Source organism: Thalassophryne amazonica, chromosome 13 (assembly GCF_902500255.1).
Source record: "Thalassophryne amazonica chromosome 13, fThaAma1.1, whole genome shotgun sequence".
In the NCBI taxonomy this organism is placed as follows: domain Eukaryota; kingdom Metazoa; phylum Chordata; class Actinopteri; order Batrachoidiformes; family Batrachoididae; genus Thalassophryne; species Thalassophryne amazonica.
Window position 1 is genome coordinate 61,488,326 of NC_047115.1, and position 20,256 is coordinate 61,508,581.

The 20,256-nt window shown below is 42.7% G+C and overlaps 1 protein-coding gene across 1 annotated transcript; it reads right to left on the reverse strand.

Moving 5' to 3' along the window:
- Positions 1–1,489: 1,489 nt before the first annotated feature.
- Positions 1,490–10,862, reverse strand: LOC117522970. Its single transcript, XM_034184387.1, has 9 exons — positions 10,441–10,862; positions 9,858–9,949; positions 9,050–9,500; positions 8,828–8,972; positions 8,501–8,732; positions 8,270–8,404; positions 8,056–8,142; positions 7,780–7,966; positions 1,490–1,569 (listed from the first exon to the last, which is right to left on the reverse strand). The coding sequence occupies exons 1-9, from the start codon at positions 10,757–10,759 to the stop codon at positions 1,490–1,492; spliced, it is 1,728 nt and encodes a 575-aa protein (XP_034040278.1). The 5' UTR covers positions 10,760–10,862.
- Positions 10,863–20,256: the final 9,394 nt, after the last annotated feature.

The following is a 20,256-nucleotide window of genomic DNA, read 5'->3' on the forward strand; positions in this document are numbered from 1 at the left end:
AGATGCAATGAGTGGCTGAGTACTGTATATTGTATTGTAATTGTACTGTATTTGTTGTCTTTCTGATTTTTTTTTTTTTGGTTTGTGTGAAGTGTCTGGACGCGACTTTGTCGTCATTTGGTGTGATATAAAATTAAATAAATGAAAAATGAAATGAAAACAATAATGCCACACATTCACCCCAATGTCAGGGTGCTGCCATACAAGGCGCGCACTACACACCGCAAGCAACTAAGGGGATTAAGGGCCTTGCCCAAGGGCCATTAGTGATTTTTCCGGTCAGGTTAGGATTTGAACCAAGGATCATCTGGTCTCATGCCCAATGCATAACCACTAGACCACTACCTCCCCAAACCATCACCTCCCCTAGTTCTTCCTTGACCGGCAGATCTGAGATGTCCTTGAGGGCTGTAACTGTGACAATGTTCTGGGTTGTATACAACTCAAGATACTACACAACCCAGCACTGTAGCTGCTTCCCATGGTCTATGATGACTCCGCGTGTCTTGGACATGAGTGAGGCAGACTTGGAGGTGGGTGGGCCTGTTGCCTTGTTGATGCCCTCATACATGTCTCTTGCATCTCCAGTGCCGGCAGATGTCTGTATACTGCTGCAGAGATTCAGCTAATATGAGCTGTGGGCGGTTTGCTGGGCTTTTCTCTTGGCAACTTTGAGGGCTTCCAATGGGCCTCATACCAGCCTGCAGTTTATGCTCCTTTTTCTCATAGGCATTGATGGCTGAGTTGTACACAGCTTCTCGGTGGTGGGACCACTTGGCATCAATGACACCCTCTTCACCTTCTGGTGTATCTTCAGTGAGGGCTTCTTGCAACTGACTGGTGAACTGCTGCTTTTTCTTTGAGCTGTCAATACAGCAGGTGTTGATGAGTGGGTGACCCTTCTTCTTGGAGTGGTGCAGTTTTCTTGGAGCTACATGCACCTTGCTGGTTATGAGGGAGTGATCCATATCGCAGTCTGCACTATGGTAGCTGCAGGTGAGGAGAATGCTGGCAAGGTCTGCACGCCTGGTGACCTTGGTGATCCAAATGGTGCCAGTGGCAGGACCGCAGGTGTCTCCAAGACACCTGGTGGGGAGCCTTACATTTGAAGAAGGTGTTGGTCATTTGAAGAAGGTGTTGGTCATAATAGCAGCACAGCTTCAGCAGTCACTGACTGTTGCCATCTTGACCCCTCCATAGACACGTAGGCAGGTGGGCCAGGCTTTGTGATCAGCATCCACTCTGGCGCTGAAGTCTCTGAATAGACAGAGGCCTTCTCTGCTAGGGATCCCAGATATTGTGTTGCCCAGGGACTCATAGAACTGGTCTTTTTCCTCTGGATTAGATTAGAGGGTTGGAGCGTATGCACTGATAATAGTGGCTGGGCCTGAAGATGTTGAAAGCCGGAGGGCAAGATTCTGTCTCTGCCAGTTGATGGTGGCTCAATGCACATGACCAGGGTGTTCTTCTTAGCAAAACCAACACCCTGTTAACGGGACTCGTCCAAGGACTTCCCTTGCCAAAAGAAGTTGTAACTTGCTTCCTTGATGGTGCCGCTGTCCGAGTTTCCTGGAGGCAGGCAATGTCGACATTTAGTCAGGAAGGTTCCCTGTCGATGACTGCAGTTTTTCTGGCATCGTCAATTTGTTGCAGAAAGGCCAGGGTACATGGTCCTGACATTCCAGCTTGCAAAATGAAGAACTGGAGTCTTCTTTCTTCTTTTGCTCTTGTTGCCTGGTGCAGAATTTGTGACATGCCATTCAAGGTTTACTCTAAGCTTCACACACCCAGTGGAGCAAGCAGGCCATGGCAAGACAGCACCTTACTGACTGGGGGCTGCCCAAGTTGAGGCAGGCGGTAGCTGTATAATGAAACGCAATGATGCCTCCCACCATCAGAAGTGACCCCTGGCACTCGTTCCTTTGTCAAATGGATGAGCTTATAACGAGTAAACTGCCACTTCTGGTGTTATGCTGGCATCTTGCAATGACACTGGAGTGTCCTCTCCAATGGAGTTACAAAGCCTGGGCAGGCTAATATGGAAGATCCTCTGTTGCCCATGCAGCAGGTCCCCCCTCTCCACGCTGTCAATACGGTCCAAAGGAAAGTCAGAAGCCAATGCAGTTTGGCAGCAGCAGAGTCACAGCAGTTGCTGAGAAAGTGCTGCAACAGACCACCTTAGGGACTCTGACTCTGCACTCTTCCTCGAGGTTTACTGCTGAAGCCTTGTCCAAGATTGGATATGGCCTTCCTTCTCCTAGATCTCCTAGATCCTCCTTCTCCTAAATCCTTCTCCTAGATCAGGGTGGGCAACTTCTTCCAGAAAGGGCCAAGATGGTGCAGGTTTTCTTTGCAGCCACTGATTCCACCAGGTGATTTCACTGATTAACTGATTCCATCTGCTCAAAGTGATATTAATCAGTGAAATCACCTGGTGGAGTCAGTGGCTGCAAAGAAAACCTGTACCCTCTTGGCCCTTTCTGGAACAAGTTGCCTACCCCTGTCCAAAATGAACTGCCTTCCTGGGCTGATGAGTTCCACCTACCCGAAGCAACTGGTTTTGAGGTGCCAGAGACCTGCCTTCACCCCTTCTCGTGTCATTCGAAGTAGTTTGGCTGGGCTTAGAAGCTAAGCCACACGAGCAGGCCAGGAGCTGGACTTGGTTTCATGAGGCTATTTGAGATGCAAGCCATATGGGTGCACTTTGTAGCTTTGTAGGTAGTGGGAGCGTGTCCCCACTGTCACCCACGGCTGTAACAACCTTGGAACTCATATATATATATATATATATATATATATATATATAAAATGGGCTTCCTCAGGAGGGTGGCTGTTGTCTCACCCTTAGAGATTGGGTGAGAAGTTCGGTCAGCCGTGGGGAGCTTGGAGTAGAGTTGCTGCTCCTTCACGTTGAAAGGAGCCAGCTGAGGTGGTTTGAGCATCTGGTAAGGATACCTCCTGGGTGCCTCCCAAGGGAGGTGTTCCAGGCACGTCCATCTGAGAGGAGACCCCGGGGAAGACCCAGGACTAGGTGGAGAGATTATATCTCCACACTGGCCTGGGAACGCCTCGGGATCCCCCATTCAGAGAGGGTCAATGTGGCACAGGAAAGGGAAGTCTGGGGTCCCCTGCGGGAGCTGTTGCCCCTGCGACCTGAACCCGGAAAAGCGGTTGAAGATGAGTGAGTGATGAGTATATATATATATATATATATATATATATATATATATATATATATATATATAAGGCATTTGGAGATTAATCGATACGAATGGGTATCTAAATACAAGCGTGCGCAATGCAAATGCATCGATTCATAAAACTCTACTCTCGTACCAGGAGTGCAAATAGCCCTCCCTTTTCTAAGTGTCCAGCGAGGGAGGGAATTTTTCCTTACTGCACTTAAAGTGTTTGCTCAAGGGGAGGATAAGAGAAGACCGGACTCCAATGTAGCACCTTAGGACAACTTGTGTTGTGATTTGGTGCGATAAAAATGAATTGATTTGAATTGAACATGTACAGTATTTGCATAAGAACAGTCATGCAACAAACTGTGGATATTCTGTGTCAAAGAGAGAAAATATTTGTTTCCCATTTTCAGTGCACACCTTCACACCTACTGCTAATCAAGATCCAATCCTCTAGTCAGCATGAACACAGTGCATTCTCCCACTGTGACCAAAACATGAATAATGTGTCCATCTGGAAACAATCTATTTAGCATCGCTGACTCATTTCACCAGGCACAAAACAAGACTGCACAAGCATTTAGTTTGGCTTTTCCACAAAACCCAAACAGACTTTTGGAAAGCTTATTTTGAGTTTGTGGTGACGTCAAATTGTTCATGAAAATGCCACTTTGTGATATATGACTAACTGATCCGTCTGAAAACATGATGTACAGCATTCATTTGGTTTGCATATGGCAGCAATGCTGGATAATTACTGGGTAATTACCTTCCATGTTTGCACTCTGGACCATTTTCCTCACCAGCTGTCAGTGGTGAAACATCTGCTGGATTAACACGGTGTGCAGTAGCTCACACTTTGGTCCCCTTTCACCATGCAGAACATAAGCTCATTCACTAAGACATAGTCCGCAGCATTGCCTCTGCTGCCCCGTCTCTCCTTTTTGTTCCAATACCCACTGGTCAGCTCAGTAAACTCCATACCATTCCCACTAAACAGGGAGGTCGGGAGCTGCACCTTGCTGTCAGTTCTTTCTTTGTCAACACCTTGAACATCTTCCTCAGCAACTACTGGAACTGAGGTCCCTCAACATATCAGGTCAGACCAGACTCACCAAGGGGGATGTGTCCACTCATTTTTGTTTGTTTGCTTGTGTCCAGGATAAATCGACTATTGGTCCATCATAGTGTAATAACCCAAGTAATACACACATATGAAGAAACCAAAACAGTACAGAAATTAAGTTATATGTAACAATATGAAATGAAAAAAGTATTTAACACATGATGACAAGGAAGTGCAAAATTGCATGGAAAGCCAAGACACCATCTGAAATCTATCAGTAATTAGAAAGCAATCCTGCCCTTTGTCAGTGCAAATTAATATCAACTGGTTCAGTGCATAATGATGGTCTACGAAGGATGTCTCATTACCAAGGTGTCACACAAGAAACATTTCATGACTGGTAAAAGCAAAGAGTCTCTTAAGATCTTCACAACCTTATTGTTGTAAAACAAACTGATGGCATTGGTTACAGAAGGATTTCTGAATGTTCCACTGAGCACTGTTTTGGCCATAATTCAGAAGTAGAAAGAACATCATTTCACCTCCTTGCAAGATTTCTATCAGAGGAAAGAATTAGAGGAGTTGTCCAAGAGTCAAGTACCACTTGTGGAGAGCAACTGAACAATTGTTTCAAAGAAAACAATAAGTAATACACTCAACCTCCATGGCCTGTATGCACGCTCACCACAAAAGACTGCATTGCTGAAGGAAAAGCATGTTGAAGTTTCATTTAAAGTTTGCTGCACAACATTTCAATAAGCCTGTCAAATACTGGGAGAATATAGTCTGGTCATATGACACCAATACTGAACTTTTTGGATGCCATAATAAATGCCATAAATAGCACTGTACATCACCCCAAAACCACCATACCAATACTGAAGTTTGGAGGTGGGAACACCATGGTGTGGGGCTGTTTTTCAGCATCCAGCACTGGCAAACTTCATATAAATGAAGAAAGGATGAATGGAAAAAAATGTACCGATATGTTCTTGATAAAATCTACCAGGATGATGAAAATGAAACAAAGGTGGACATTTCAGCAAGACGATCCCAAACACACAGCCAAGGAAACTCAGTTAGCTTTAGAGAATGAAAATAAAGCTCCCCGAATGGCCCAAGCAAACACCTGACTTGAATCCAATAAAAATCTATGGAAAGAACTAAAGATCAGAGTTCATAGAAGAGGTCCACATAACGTTCAAGATTTGAAGACAGTTTTTGTGGAAGAATGGGCCAAAATGACACCTGAGCAATGCATACAACAAGTTTCTCCCTACAGGAGGGGTGTTGAAGCTGCCATTACCAACAAAGACCTTGTACAAAGTATTAAAAGATTTCAGTAAGCGTGTTCACTACTTTTTCCCTGTCTCATTTAATTTCATTACATACGAGGTCTATTAGAAAAGTATCCGACCTTATTATTTTTTTCAAAAACTATATGGATTTGAATCACATGCAATTACATCAGACAAGCTTGAACCCTCGTGGGCATGCGGGAGTTTTTTCACGCTTGTCGGTTGCGTCATTCGCCTGTGGGCAGGTTTTGAGTGAGGAGTGGTCCACCCCTCCCGTCTATTTTTTCATTGTTTAGGAATGGCTCAGAGACTGCCGCTTTGCTTGATCAAAATTTTTTCAGAAACTGTAAGGCACATCCGAGTGGACACCATTCAATAAATTCAGCTGGTTTTCGGTGAAAGTTTTAAGGGCTGATGAGATATTATGGAGTGTTACTGTCACTTTAAGGACAACTCACGGAGCCGGAGGGCGCGCCGCGCTCCAAGCCGCCGTCGTCAGCCTGTTTCGAGCTGAAAACTTCCAAATTTAAGCCTCTGTTGACCCAGGACGTCGTGAGAGAACAGAGAAGTTTCAGAAGAGGTCAGGATCAGCAGTTTATCCGGACATTCCACTGTTAAAGGAGATTTTGTAATGAAAGACGTGCGCGTCCGGGTTGTCCTTAAAGCGACAGTAACACTCCATAATCTCTCATCAGCCCTTAAAATTTTCACCGAAAACCAGCTGAATTTCTCGAATGGTGTCCACTCGGATGTGCCTTACAGTTTCTGAAAAAATTTTGATCAAGCAAAGCGGCAGTCTCTGAGTCATTCCTAAACAATGAAAAAAATAGACGGGAGGGGTGGACCACTCCTCACTCAAAGCCTGCCCACAGGCGAATGACACAACCGACAGGCGTGAAAATACTCACGCATGCGCACGTGGGTTCAAGCTTGTCTAATGTAATCACACGTGATTCAAATCCATATAGTTTTTGAAAAAAAATTAAAAGGTCGGTTTCTTTTCTAATAGACCACGTATAACTTAATTTTTGTACTTATTTGTATGTGTGGATTACTTGGGTTGATGCAGACATCTGGTGAAAAATTCATATCAATAACATCTTTAGAAATATATTTACTGAGAAAAATGGTGGTGTGTTCGGTATTTTACCTAGGGTGCGTATACACGCCCACACACACACACACACACACACTATATGGTCACTTTTTTGGTACACCTGTTCAATTGCTTGTTAGCACAAAGCTAATCACCCAATTGCATGGTAGCAACTCCGTACATTTAGGCTTATAGACATGGTGAAGACGACTTGCTGAAGTTCAAACCGAGCATCAGAATGGGGCAGAAAGGAGATTTAAGTGACTTTGAATGTGGCATGGTTGTTGGTGCCAGACTGGTTGGTTTGTTTAAAACAAGCCTACTTTTATTAAAATCTGTTAACAAATAGCGACAATAGAGCGAGAAAAGCCAGCACAGTTTGTCGTAATTTCCCCAAATTTCTGCATTTTACATAAAAGTTTTTTTTAACCCACACATGCATAGGTGCATTGGAAAGAGCTTTCAAAGGGCTTTGAAACAGGCCTACATTTATTAAAATCCATTAAGAAATAGTGACGCTAGTGCAAAAAAAGCAGTCAGTTTATTATTGATGAGCTGCACATTTCCACCCTTAGTAATGGCGCCTTCCTGTCCTGAGTAGGGTTGGATATCGGTTGGGTTTTATCCGATACCGATGCCTACTCGGTATTTTTTAAACGATACCAGTGCTTAAACGGTTCTCGAACCGGTACTTTAAAAAAAATGAACTGCACACACTTTGTCAAAAAAAACAATACCCTTTTATTCCTAAATAAAATTGAAACAATATTAAGTTGTTGTAAATCTTTAAACAATATAAATAAAACATATGATAATACTAAATATAAAATAAAATGTCCATAATATCAAATAGAACAATAACCCGAACAATCACTTTAATATAAATATAACACAAATATGGAACAAAATATTATAAAACAGTTATTGCACATATAAATAACTTCAATTCTTCAATTGCAGTTCTTCTGCAGGAATATCAGCATATTGGCCTTTTCTGGCAATATACGGCATCTTTCCTGGCTAACTGCATGTCCAGCACAGGAGAAAACCCTCTCAGAGGGGTTGCGGAGGCCTGCACGCACAAATACACCTCTGACAAGGCAGACAAATTAGGGAGGGTATCCCTCTTACCCCACCACCAAGCCACAGGGTCTTGTCCAGATGTAATTGCTGGCATGCCTTTGTAGAGCTCAATCTCTTTCTTGACCTGCTCCGTGATAGAGAGGGCACTGCTTGTGCTCATAGTTGTGTGGAGAAGTTCCCGGTCTTCATCCGCAAATAACTGCTCCAAGGCTGACATCCTGTGAGCTCCTCTTTGCTGTAAAAAACAAACAAGTTTAGTATAACACAAAAAACAACTATTCATCATCATTGTAGACAAGATAAATAGTATATGACTGCACTTACATGTGTGTCCTCTTGCTCCACCTCCACCTCATCATCACCATCACCACCTACTTCTGCCTCACTCTGATGATGGTCCTCTAGTGGAAGCTGCAGACACAAACCGATTACACACAAAACAGAAATACTTAGTTAAAGAAACTGTAACATAGACATAGAGCATATGAAAAAGATGAGCAATTAGCCCACTGTCTCTGACAAATATGCTGTAAAATACCTGAGTTGCCGTGACATTGTCAATCGTTGCTTTCTCAAGCCTATCCCAAGCTTCTGTAACACCAACTCCCAGCTTGCCTTTAAAGCGAGGGTCCATCAATGTGGCCTCCTGAAGGAAGTTCTGAATTTCTTTATCCTGTAATGAAAACATGATTTAGTGTCCAGTAGTAAAAATGGTGTAGTTTGGCTTCTCTCTTTGTGAACATAGAGATTGGCTGCAAATAGATAGTACCTGGTATCTTTTTTCGAGATCTCCCCAGACCTTCTCTTTTATAGCAGCCACAAACATACTGTCATCATCTGTGGGTAAATATCGTGCCTCCAGCTTTGTGAGGAATGGGATGATTTGGCTGCATGTGAGGGACTTGTCACTTGACACGCAGAGGGTTGAGGTGTACAGGACTTTCATGCATTTCATGAATTCCTCTGCCTTCTCAAAATCACTGTCAGTGAGCCGCTCTAGTCTATGGAATATATACAATAATAAAAAAATGAATGAAAATAATTACAAAAGTTAAACTGACATTATTACAAGGGACCCTCCTGTCTATCACCTCACCTGTCCCTCTCCATTGGCTTCCTCAGCCTTTGATCGAGGCAAGCTGCCTGGATTGCAGGGAACTGCTCCACAAACTGCTCAACCATGATGTACAGAGAATTCCAGCAAGTCCTCACATCAAGGATAACATTATGCTCTGGCAAATCTAAAACACAGACATTTGAATTACAATAAACGACTTCTTATATTTAAATGTATCATGATTATATTAATGCTATTTACTGAGGAGTCGTTGCTTCTCTCTCAAAACAGTTTTGCTTATGGTGGAGTGCTTCAACCACACCACCACTGCACGGATCTTTGCACACCACCTGGTCACAGCTTGGATGCCATACACCTTCTGTGCTGCCAGGTTGAGTGTGTGGGCAAAGCATCCAACTTTTAAAAATTTAAAATTTTTCAGGGCAACATCCAAGTTGCTTGCATTGTCTACTGTGGCAGCAAGGACTTTTCCAGTCAACTTGAACTCCTGAAGAATTTTGTGGATTTCCTCTGCCACCACTAGCCCTGTCTGAGCCTCATAAACTGCTTCAGTGCTCAGAACTTTCTGCTGGATGCTGCCCTTGTAAATGTAGTGAACAGTCACTGTCAGATAGTGGTCCTGTGCCACACTGGTCCATCCATTGCAAGTAATTGCAGTTTTGCTGACGTGTGCAAGCTGTTGGATGACATTCTGTTTCACAACAGAATACCATGCAGGTATTAAGGTGTTGGATAGGTCATCCCTGGATGGTGGTTGATATTTAGGGTTCAGGGCAATGCTCATCTCCCTTCAAAAAAAACAATATGTATGTGTGTGTGTGTATATATATATATATATATATATATATATATATATATATATATATATATATATATATATATATATATATATATATATATATATATGTGTGTGTGTGTGTGTGTGTGTGTGTGTGTGTGTGTGTGTGTGTGTGTGTGTGTGTGTGTATATTAGTCTATTTTAATATCTGCCACATTTTCACCTAAAAGATAGTAATTCCACCGTGGAAAATGGATGAAGCCCCATCACCACAAATTTGGTGACTGCCCTGTGGATTTCCTCCACCTTCTTCTTGAGTAGTGCATTCTTCTTAGCCAGGGTGAAAGGAGTCACTGTGGTTACTTGAAAGCCAGAAATAAAAACATTACTATCAAAATAGTTAATAATATACACCTGTTACTCATTAAACGAAAATTGAGACTGATGTAAATATACTGAAAGTTCAACATTTTGTTTACATATATTCAGACTTTTGCTTTAAGCAGACATTGAGCAGAAATATTTAATAGTGTAGCCTCGAGACAGGTATATCGAGACAGGTCACGTACAACTGGCCTACAGTCTTTAGCTATAGCTTACCTATTTGTTGTTCCTATGCAATTGCAAAATTGCGCATTCAATCTTGTGCAAAATGCGCATTCAATCTCGTACATTTTGCATACATACAGTACTTGTTATGAGGTTCATGTTAAGCATAACGTCAGCAGACACTAAGTGGAACTATACATAGCCAGGCGTTAGACACACGCTGTTAAAATGCAACAGTACTTGCTAATGCTAACCTAAGACACTTAATAATCAAGATTTGCGGTTGGCATTAAACTAAACTTACCTGAAGAGGAACGGCTGCTGTCATCGTCATCATCGGTGATGTGCAACGCCACACTAGCAGGGCTGGGAGTGGGACTTTCTTCAATTTGCCCTGCAGCTCCTGCTGCCGAAGTGCTGGGCCGTGAAACGTCGCTCAGTTTATCAAACACCGTGCATTGTTCAGCTTTCAAATAAACTCCGTGACTGGCCAGATGTTTCATCAAATTTGATGTGTTACCTCCCTTACATGCAATTGTTTTATGACATCTGTGGCACGTCGCAGAGTCGTTGCCCTTGGGTGTGAAATGAAGCCAAACTTTGGAGCGTTTCGCCTTCGGCATTTTTATTGATCCTCTTGCTATCAGTTCTCATCAGCTAATGCGGCGCTGACGTCACGCAGGTTGATGCCGGAACACTGTGGTCGGTCGCCCCCTTTCGGCTCATGAAAAAAAAAAAAAGTCAGGCACCGAAATGAGGCACCGAAATTTTCATTCTTATTCGGTCTTGTTACTACCATTTACATCGGAACCGGTGCTCTATTGGCACCGTGTTTCGGTACCCAACCCTAGTCCTGAGTGACACTAATAGATAGAGGAGCGCATGTCCATTCCAGTCTATATTTCCATGGGCCGGTCAGCCCTGCCAGTGAGGTGTCCCTTATTTATTTTTCAGAGAGTTGGCAACCCTAACTCCAGCAGTCAATTTAAACTTTCCAGTTCACCTAATCTGCATGTCTTTGGAAGTGGGAGGAACCTGAAGCACCTAGAGGGAACCTATGTGCCACGAAGAATTAAGGCAGTTCTGAAGCCAAGGGGGGGGGGGGGGGGGGGCGCACCTCAGTCCTAGCAAGGTGTACCTAATAAAGCGGTCAGTGAGTGCATTATTTTTCTTCTACTGACCTCCCTCATCCCCACAATCTGTCTTTTGTGTCTCAACTGCTTTATTGTTCAAAATGAGCTTCACCTTTCTGGATGATAGCTACTTAAAAGTCTTCTAGTTGCTCCTCGGGGGGCTGCATGCTGCATTGATGAAAGACTGCTGTAGCTACGAGGGAAAAACACACAACTAGAAATTTAAACTCTCTCCCGTAGCTCATTATCTCCAGATTTGGGCAACTTGGCAGCCACCTCATGTCTGTGTTCTGTGAGCAAAGCATCGGGAGTCATCAGCATCAGGCTAATTATCTATCTACATTATACTGATAATGTCTCTGTCTGCTGTAACCTCCTCCACCCTCAGCACAGGTATTTAAATCATAGACTCTATATATACTGGACAAAGCCTGCGTGATGTCACCCATGGATTTTTTTTTGTAGAGACATGAAACAGTCGATATAAAGCCCGTGTCTGGGCCCATGTCTTTGCATCACAATGCTGACAGTAGCAGCACGATAAACTGATTAATGCATAAAGGGATGGAGTGCGGGTGGCTCAGTGTGTCACTAAAGAAGCCTGAACATGCCCCACTCTTCGAGTCCGACCCCAACCACCTAAGCTAACAGGCTAACCTCGGTTCAGGTGTTTATTAAATCATACGTTGGGGGACTGCGTGGCAGTTTGAATGATTTGCTCTGGTGTGGACATTAAAAGTTATCAGCTGTTGAATTTCTCAGTAATCGTGCATTAGCAGGGCTTAACAGATCAGACCTCTAACAGTGCCAACACCATTAGCATACAACATTACATTAGACTAGAATTTCATTCCAGCAGGTACATCTTAGAAAATCCCTTCAGATGTTTCACTACACAACAAGCCATATTATTCCAGGTGTTTGGGCCTGCCTTATTACATGTCATTCAATTTGATGAGCTGTGCCCCTTTGTTGCCTCCTAGCTAACACTTAGGTAAAAACCATCAATAATGCCACAACAGAAGCTGAAAGCTCATGTTGACAATCTGTAATGTGAAAATCAATTCACGTTGCTTTAAAGCTTTAATTTCCTGCATAGAAAATCCAAAACATCAAACATGTGAGATAAATACTTTAACACACAGGGTTAGAGAATGATGCAACAGTGATGGCCTATTGTTTGCACAGTCTTTTTCTTTCCACAGAACTCTAGCTTCATGCCCAATAAGTCAACATGTACAGCATCCAAGCTGTGTGAGAACCCATTCAATGTAAGTGCCAATGTTGATAGTGTCCTCTGCAGCCTATGTTGATTTACACAAAGCATTTGATTTGATTCTATACCCTGCTCACTGGGACATCCTGAGCAATAAGTTGTTGGACATTATAACCGGTCGCTATACAAGTATTGTGTATCCTGTTAAAACCTGGCCAGAAGACACCCTGTCCCAGTTGCAGGGCTGCTTTGCCTTCACAGAGTGGATCGTTTTTGAACATCAAGATCTGCATGGCTTCACAGAATCAGTGGTAGGTTACATCAACTACTGTATGGACACTGTCACTTATTACAACAGATAAGCACAACCTTAAGACAAGTGAGGTCCAGTCACTCTTAAGGATGAAGAACTGGGCGTTCAAATCTGGGGACAGGGCCCAATACAGCTCAGCAAGGGCAGGCCTGAAAAGGGGCATTAATAGGCCTAAACAGACCTGTAAAAATAAGGTAGAGGATTTTCTGACAAGTAACCCCCAGCAAATGTGGGAGGGATTAAACCACAAACACCTCACTAGCAGAGGCGTTAACTCAATTCTTTGCCCTTTTTGAGTCACCCAAGAACACCTCAGCCCCACACACACACCCCTGTCCATAGTCTCCTATGACCACAGGCCACACACACTCACCGTCCAAGAACACCAGGTTTGTAGTGTGTTACAGTCAGTAAAACAGAGGAAAGCTGCTGGATCTGATGGAGTACTTGGAAAAGTATTCAAAGCATGTGCTAACCAGCTGTATTCTGTGTTTACTACGATCTTCAACCTCTCCCTGACACAAGCCTTCCTGCGTCAAATAATCCATAATCCCTGTCCCCAAGAGTGCCACCATCAGCGGCTTTAGTGACTTCAGACCCATCTTTCAGACTGCCCACACACTGTTAAGGTCGGTGACCAGAGCTCATCCACCCGGACACACAGCACTGGCTCTCCACAGGGGCGTGTGCCCCTTAGCCTTCTTTTGTACACTGCATACTTACACGACTGTACTGCCATCCATATCTGTATGAAATGCCTAATTAAATTTGCAGATGACACCATCCTGGTGGGGCTGATAACAGAGGATGACAACTCAGTCTACACGGATGAGGAGCAGCGGTTGACAGAGTACTGTGGCAGGAACAATCTGACTCAACACAAAATAAAACAAAGGATGTGCTTGTGGACATTAGGAGGTGCAAAACCGACCTCTCTTTTTTTTGATTGATTTGAGTGACATAACTCAATGGCCAGCCAACAAAGAACCTGTCAGAATGTCCAGAATGTGGCACGAATGAGCCGGAATGTACAACCCCTGGCAAAAATTATGGAATCACCGTCCTCGAAGGATGTTCATTCAGTTGTTTAATTTTGTAGAAAAAAAAACAGATCACAGACATGACACAAAACTAAAGTCATTTCAAATGGCAACTTTCTGGCTTTAAGAAACACTATAAGAAATCAGGAAAAAAAAATTGTGGCAGTCAGTAACGGTTACTTTTTTAGACCAAGCAGAGGGAAAAAAAATATGGAATCACTCAATTCTGAGGAATAAATTATGGAATCACCCTTAAATTTTCATCCCCAAAACTAACACCTGCATCAAATCAGATCTGCTTGTTAGTCTGCATCTAAAAAGGAGTGATCACACCTTAGTTAGCTGTTGCACCAAGTGGACTGACATGAATCATGGCTCCAACACGAGAGATGTCAATTGAAACAAAGGAGAGGATTATGAAACTCTTAAAAGAGGGTAAGTCATCACGCAATGTTGCAAAAGATGTTGGTTGTTCACAGTCAGCTGTGTCTAAACTCTGGACCAAATACAAACAACATGGGAAGGTTGTTAAAGGCAAACATACTGGTAGACCAAGGAAGACATCAAAGCGTCAAGACAGAAAACCTAAAGCAATATGTCTCAAAAATCGAAAATGCACATCAAAACAAATGAGGAACGAATGGGAGGAAACTGGAGTCAACGTCTGTGACCGAACTGTAAGAAACCACCTAAAGGAAATGGGATTTACATACAGAAAGCTAAACGAAAGCCATCATTAACACCCTAAACAGAAAAAAAACAAGGTTACAATGTGCTAAGGAAAAGCAATCAGAGAAAGTTGGAGCCAGATTGATGAAGAGTACTGTTTGTCACTCATTAAGTCCATGCCTCAGAGACTGCAAGCTGTTATAAAAGCCAGAGGTGGTGCAACAAAATACTAGTGATGTGTTGGAGCATTCTTTTGTTTTTTATGATTCCATAATTTTTTCCTCAGAATTGAGTGGTTCCATATTTTTTTTTCCCTCTGCTTGGTCTAAAAAAGTAACCATTACTGACTGCCACAATTTTTTTTCCTGATTTCTTATAGTGTTTCTTAAAGCCAGAAAGTTGCCATTTGAAATGACTTTAGTTTTGTGTCTGTGATCTGCTTTTTTTCTACAAAATTAAACAACTGAATGAACATCCTCCAAAGCCGGTGATTCCATAATTTTTGCCAGGGGTTGTATCTGGAATTCTCTCAGAATTTCCCAAGTGGGACCCGAATGCAACACAAATGCCACCACAATGTCCAAAGTGATACTCGAATGCAACAAAAATGCAACCAGAATAAAAGAGGGTCACTGGCTGTGTAAATATATTCTTACATTAATGTGGACATGTTGCATGTAGCCTCCCCACCATATTACATTATCCCCTTAAATACACACTGATGATATAGGGACATCTGTCTACATATGGTCACACAACGCCTGAACATGCTTCCTGCAGATGACGGCCAAGATCCAGGCCAGGGCAGGAAACAGAAGCACCCCCCTCGGAGTCAGAGTCTGACAGCGCAGATCATCATTTGCTTAGTCAGACATGGACACCTCCATGGGGTCCAGGTCCAAGCCAGCTGATGACACTGAGGCCACCATCAATATCATGGAACTGCAACGACAGCTGCTCCCAAAGCTGTCAGACACGGACAAGTCAATCAATCAATCAATCAATTTTTTTATATAGCGCCAAATCACAACAAACAGTTGCCCCAAGGCGCTTTATATTGTAAGGCAAGGCCATACAATAATTATGTAAAACCCCAACGGTCAAAACGACCCCTGTGAGCAAGCACTTGGCTACAGTGGGAAGGAAAAACTCCCTTTTAACAGGAAGAAACCTCCAGCAGAACCAGGCTCAGGGAGGGGCAGTCTTCTGCTGGGACTGGTTGGGGCTGAGGGAGAGAACCAGGAAAAAGACATGCTGTGGAGGGGAGCAGAGATCGATCACTAATGATTAAATGCAGAGTGGTGCATACAGAGCAAAAAGAGAAAGAAACAGTGCATCATGGGAACCCCCCAGCAGTCTACGTCTATAGCAGCATAACTAAGGGATGGTTCAGGGTCACCTGATCCAGCCCTAACTATAAGCTTTAGCAAAAAGGAAAGTTTTAAGCCTTATCTTAAAAGTAGAGAGGGTGTCTGTCTCCCTGATCTGAATTGGGAGCTGGTTCCACAGGAGAGGAGCCTGAAAGCTGAAGGCTCTGCCTCCCATTCTACTCTTACAAACCCTAGGAACTACAAGTAAGCCTGCAGTCTGAGAGCGAAGCGCTCTATTGGGGTGATATGGTACTACGAGGTCCCTAAGATAAGATGGGACCTGATTATTCAAAACCTTATAAGTAAGAAGAAGAATTTTAAATTCTATTCTAGAATTAACAGGAAGCCAATGAAGAGAGGCCAATATGGGTGAGATATGCTCTCTCCTTCTAGTCCCCGTCAGTACTCTAGCTGCAGCATTTTGAATTAACTGAAGGCTTTTTAGGGAACTTTTAGGACAACCTGATAATAATGAATTACAATAGTCCAGCCTAGAGGAAATAAATGCATGAATTAGTTTTTCAGCATCACTCTGAGACAAGACCTTTCTGATTTTAGAGATATTGCGTAAATGCAAAAAAGCAGTCCTACATATTTGTTTAATATGCGCTTTGAATGACATATCCTGATCAAAAAATGACTCCAAGATTTCTCACAGTATTACTAGAGGTCAGGGTAATGCCATCCAGAGTAGGATCTGGTTTAGACACCATGTTCTAAGATTTGTGGGGCCAAGTACAATAACTTCAGTTTTATCTGAGTTTAAAAGCAGGAAATTAGAGGTCATCCATGTCTTTATGTCTGTAAGACAATCCTGCAGTTTAGCTAATTGGTGTGTGTCCTCTGGCTTCACGGATAGATAAAGCTGGGTATCATCTGCGTAACAATGAAAATTTAAGCAATACCGTCTAATAATACTGCCTAAGGGAAGCATGTATAAAGTGAATAAAATTGTTCCTAGCACGGAACCTTGTGGAACTCCATAATTAACTTTAGTCTGTGAAGAAGATTCCCCATTTACATGAACAAATTGTAATCTATTAGACAAATATGATTCAAACCACCGCAGCGCAGTGCCTTTAATACCTATGGCATGCTCTAATCTCTGTAATAAAATTTTATGGTCAACAGTATCAAAAGCAGCACTGAGGTCTAACAGAACAAGCACAGAGATGAGTCCACTGTCCGAGGCCATAAGAAGATCATTTGTAACCTTCACTAATGCTGTTTCTGTACTATGATGAATTCTAAAACCTGACTGAAACTCTTCAAATAGACCATTCCTCTGCAGATGATCAGTTAGCTGTTTTACAACTACCCTTTCAAGAATTTTTGAGAGAAAAGGAAGGTTGGAGATTGGCCTATAATTAGCTAAGATAGCTGGGTCAAGTAATGGCTTTTTAAGTAATGGTTTAATTACTGCCACCTTAAAAGCCTGTGGTACATAGCCAACTAACAAAGATAGATTGATCATATTTAAGATCGAAGCATTAAATAATGGTAGGGCTTCCTTGAGCAGCCTGGTAGGAATGGGGTCTAATAAACATGTTGATGGTTTGGATGAAGTAACTAATGAAAATAACTCAGACAGAACAATCGGAGAGAAAGAGTCTAACCAAATACCGGCATCACTGAAAGCAGCCAAAGATAACGATACGTCTTTGGGATGGTTATGAGTAATTTTTCTCTAATAGTTAAAATTTTGTTAGCAAAGAAAGTCATGAAGTCATTACTAGTTAAAGTTAATGGAATACTCAGCTCAATAGAGCTCTGACTCTTTGTCAGCCTGGCTACAGTGCTACAGTTTCTTCAATTAGTGATGAGTAGAAAGATGTCCTAGCTTTACGGAGGGCTTTTTTTTATAGAGCAACGGACTCTTTTTCTAGGCTAAGTGAAGATCTTCTAAATTAGTGAGACGCCATTTCCTCTCCAACTTACGGGTTATCTGCTTTAAGCTACGAGTTTGCGAGTTATACCACGGAGTCAGACACTTCTGATTTAAAGCTCTCTTTTTCAGAGGAGCTACAGCATCCAAAGTTGTCTTCAATGAGGATGTAAAACTATTGACGAGATACTCTATCTCCCTTACAGAGTTTAGGTAGCTACTCTGCACTGTGTTGGTATATGGCATTAGAGAACATAAAGAAGGAATCATATCCTTAAACCTAGTTACAGCGCTTTCTGAAAGACTTCTAGTGTAATGAAACTTATTCCCTACTGCTGGGTAGTCCATCAGAGTAAATGTAAATGTTATTAAGAAATGATCAGACAGAAGGGAGTTTTCAGGGAATACTGTTAAGTCTTCCATTTCCATACCATAAGTCAGAACAAGATCTAACATATGATTAAAGTGGTGGGTGGACTCATTTACTTTTTGAGCAAAGCCAGTAGAGTCTAATAATAGATTAAATGCAGTGTTGAGGCTGTCATTCTCAGCATCTGTGTGGATGTTAAAATCGCCCACTATAATTATCTTATCTGAGCTAAGCACTAAGTCAGACAAAAGGTCTGAAAATTCACAGAGAAACTCACAGTAACGACCAGGTGGACAATAGATAATAACAAATAAAACTGGTTTTTGGGACTTCCAATTTAGATGGACAAGACTAAGAGACAAGCTTTCAAATGAATTAAAGCTCTGTCTGGGTTTTTGATTAATTAATAAGCTGGAATGGAAGATTGCTGCTAATCCTCCACCCCGGCCCGTGCTACGAGCATTCTGACAGTTAGTGTGACTCGGGGGTGTTGACTCATTTAAACTAACATATTCATCCTGCTGTAACCAGGTTTCTGTTAGGCAGAATAAATCAATATGTTGATCAATTATTATATCATTTACCAACAGGGACTTAGAAGAGAGAGACCTAATGTTTAATAGACCACATTTAACTGTTTTAGTCTCTGGTGCAGTTGAAGGTGCTATATTATTTTTTCTTTTTGAATTTTTATGCTTAAATAGATTTTTGCTGGTTATTGGTAGTCTGGGAGCAGGCACCGTCTCTACGGGGATGGGGTAATGAGGGGATGGCAGGGGGAGAGAAGCTGCAGAGAGGTGTGTAAGACTACAACTCTGCTTCCTGGTCCCAACCCTGGATAGTCACAAGTCACCCCTTCAACGTCACAAAGACACCTTTGCTGAGTACATGAAGGTGGTGACCTACACATTCCCACACCTCATGAGGCTGAGGTTCCAGGGTGAGGTCAGCTGCCTGTTGCAGAGGTACCAGCAGCAGGCGACACCCACCCAGACCCAGCCACAGCAGCAGCCAGCAGCGGGCATTCCCCATTCCCTATGCCCCTACACCAATTATGAATTAATGACTTCTTTGGCAGGTTAAATTGTTCATCAGTGTGATGGCTTGTGGAAAGAAACTGTTCCTGTGTCTGGTTGTCTCTGTAACATCGACCAGAGAGGAGGAGTTTAAACAGTGTGTGTCCAGGGAGTGAGGGATCTGCAGAGATATTACCAGCTCATTTCCTGGTCCTGGACTGGTATAAGTCCTGGATGGATTTTTTTTCTGCATACCTGGCAGTTCATTAAAGTCTGGAATGGGGGAATGGAGAACCTCACCAGCGTCAGTGGCATCAGCGGAGGTACCAATTTTTTGCATCACCACTCGTAGCTTCATAGTGGAGTAGTGCAGATAATCATATTCTTTCACCAAAACAGATCAAATCTGCAAACAGGCTTGCATCTCAGATGAACCTTCTGGCAATTTGTAGCTAAACTTTCAGGTCTTCTTTAAGAAAATCCTCCTCTGTATCACTTCATCATGATGCTGCATAACTGGGGATATAAAATGCAAAGCTTGCACTGCGCAGTTTCTCCAATCACAGCCACATAAGCTTATAACTTCTTTTGGGTTGTCTGGGTGTCTTGGTGGCTTTCCTCACTCTTCTCCTTCTTGCCCAATCGGTCAGTTTTTGAGAACTACACCATGCAGATTTACCATAGAGTGCCATACTGTTTGTATTTCTTCATAATTTATGTAAATACATTTCAAGACATATTCAGTGGCAGCTTTACCATTAGAGAGCCTTGTCCACAACTACCACAAAAGACTCCAAGCTGTCATTGATGTTAAAGGGGGCAATACACAGTACTGACGGTCTAGTGCAGGGGTAGGCAACCTGTTCCAGAAAGAGCCATGAGGGTGCAGGTTTTCTTTGCAGCCACTGACTCCACCAGGTGATTTCACAGATTAACTGATTCCATCTGCTCAAAGTGATATTAATCAGTAAAATCACCTGGTGGAGTCAGTGGCTGCAAAGAAAACCTGCACCCTCATGGCTCTTTCTGGAACAGGTTGCCTACCCCTGGTCTAGTGGTAAGCGTTGGGCTTGGTACCAGAGGATCCTTGGTTCAAACCCCAGCCTGA

Coding starts and splice junctions, on each gene's coding strand:
- LOC117522970 (XM_034184387.1), bottom strand. CDS start 10,759: ATGCCGAAGGCGAAACGCTCCAAAGTTTGGCTTCATTTCACACCCAAG. Junction 8,143..8,269: donor ACAATGTCACGGCAACTCAG/GTATTTTACAGC, acceptor TTGTGTCTGCAG/CTTCCACTAGAGGACCATCA. Junction 7,967..8,055: donor TGGAGCAAGAGGACACACAT/GTAAGTGCAGTC, acceptor TGTTTTTTACAG/CAAAGAGGAGCTCACAGGAT.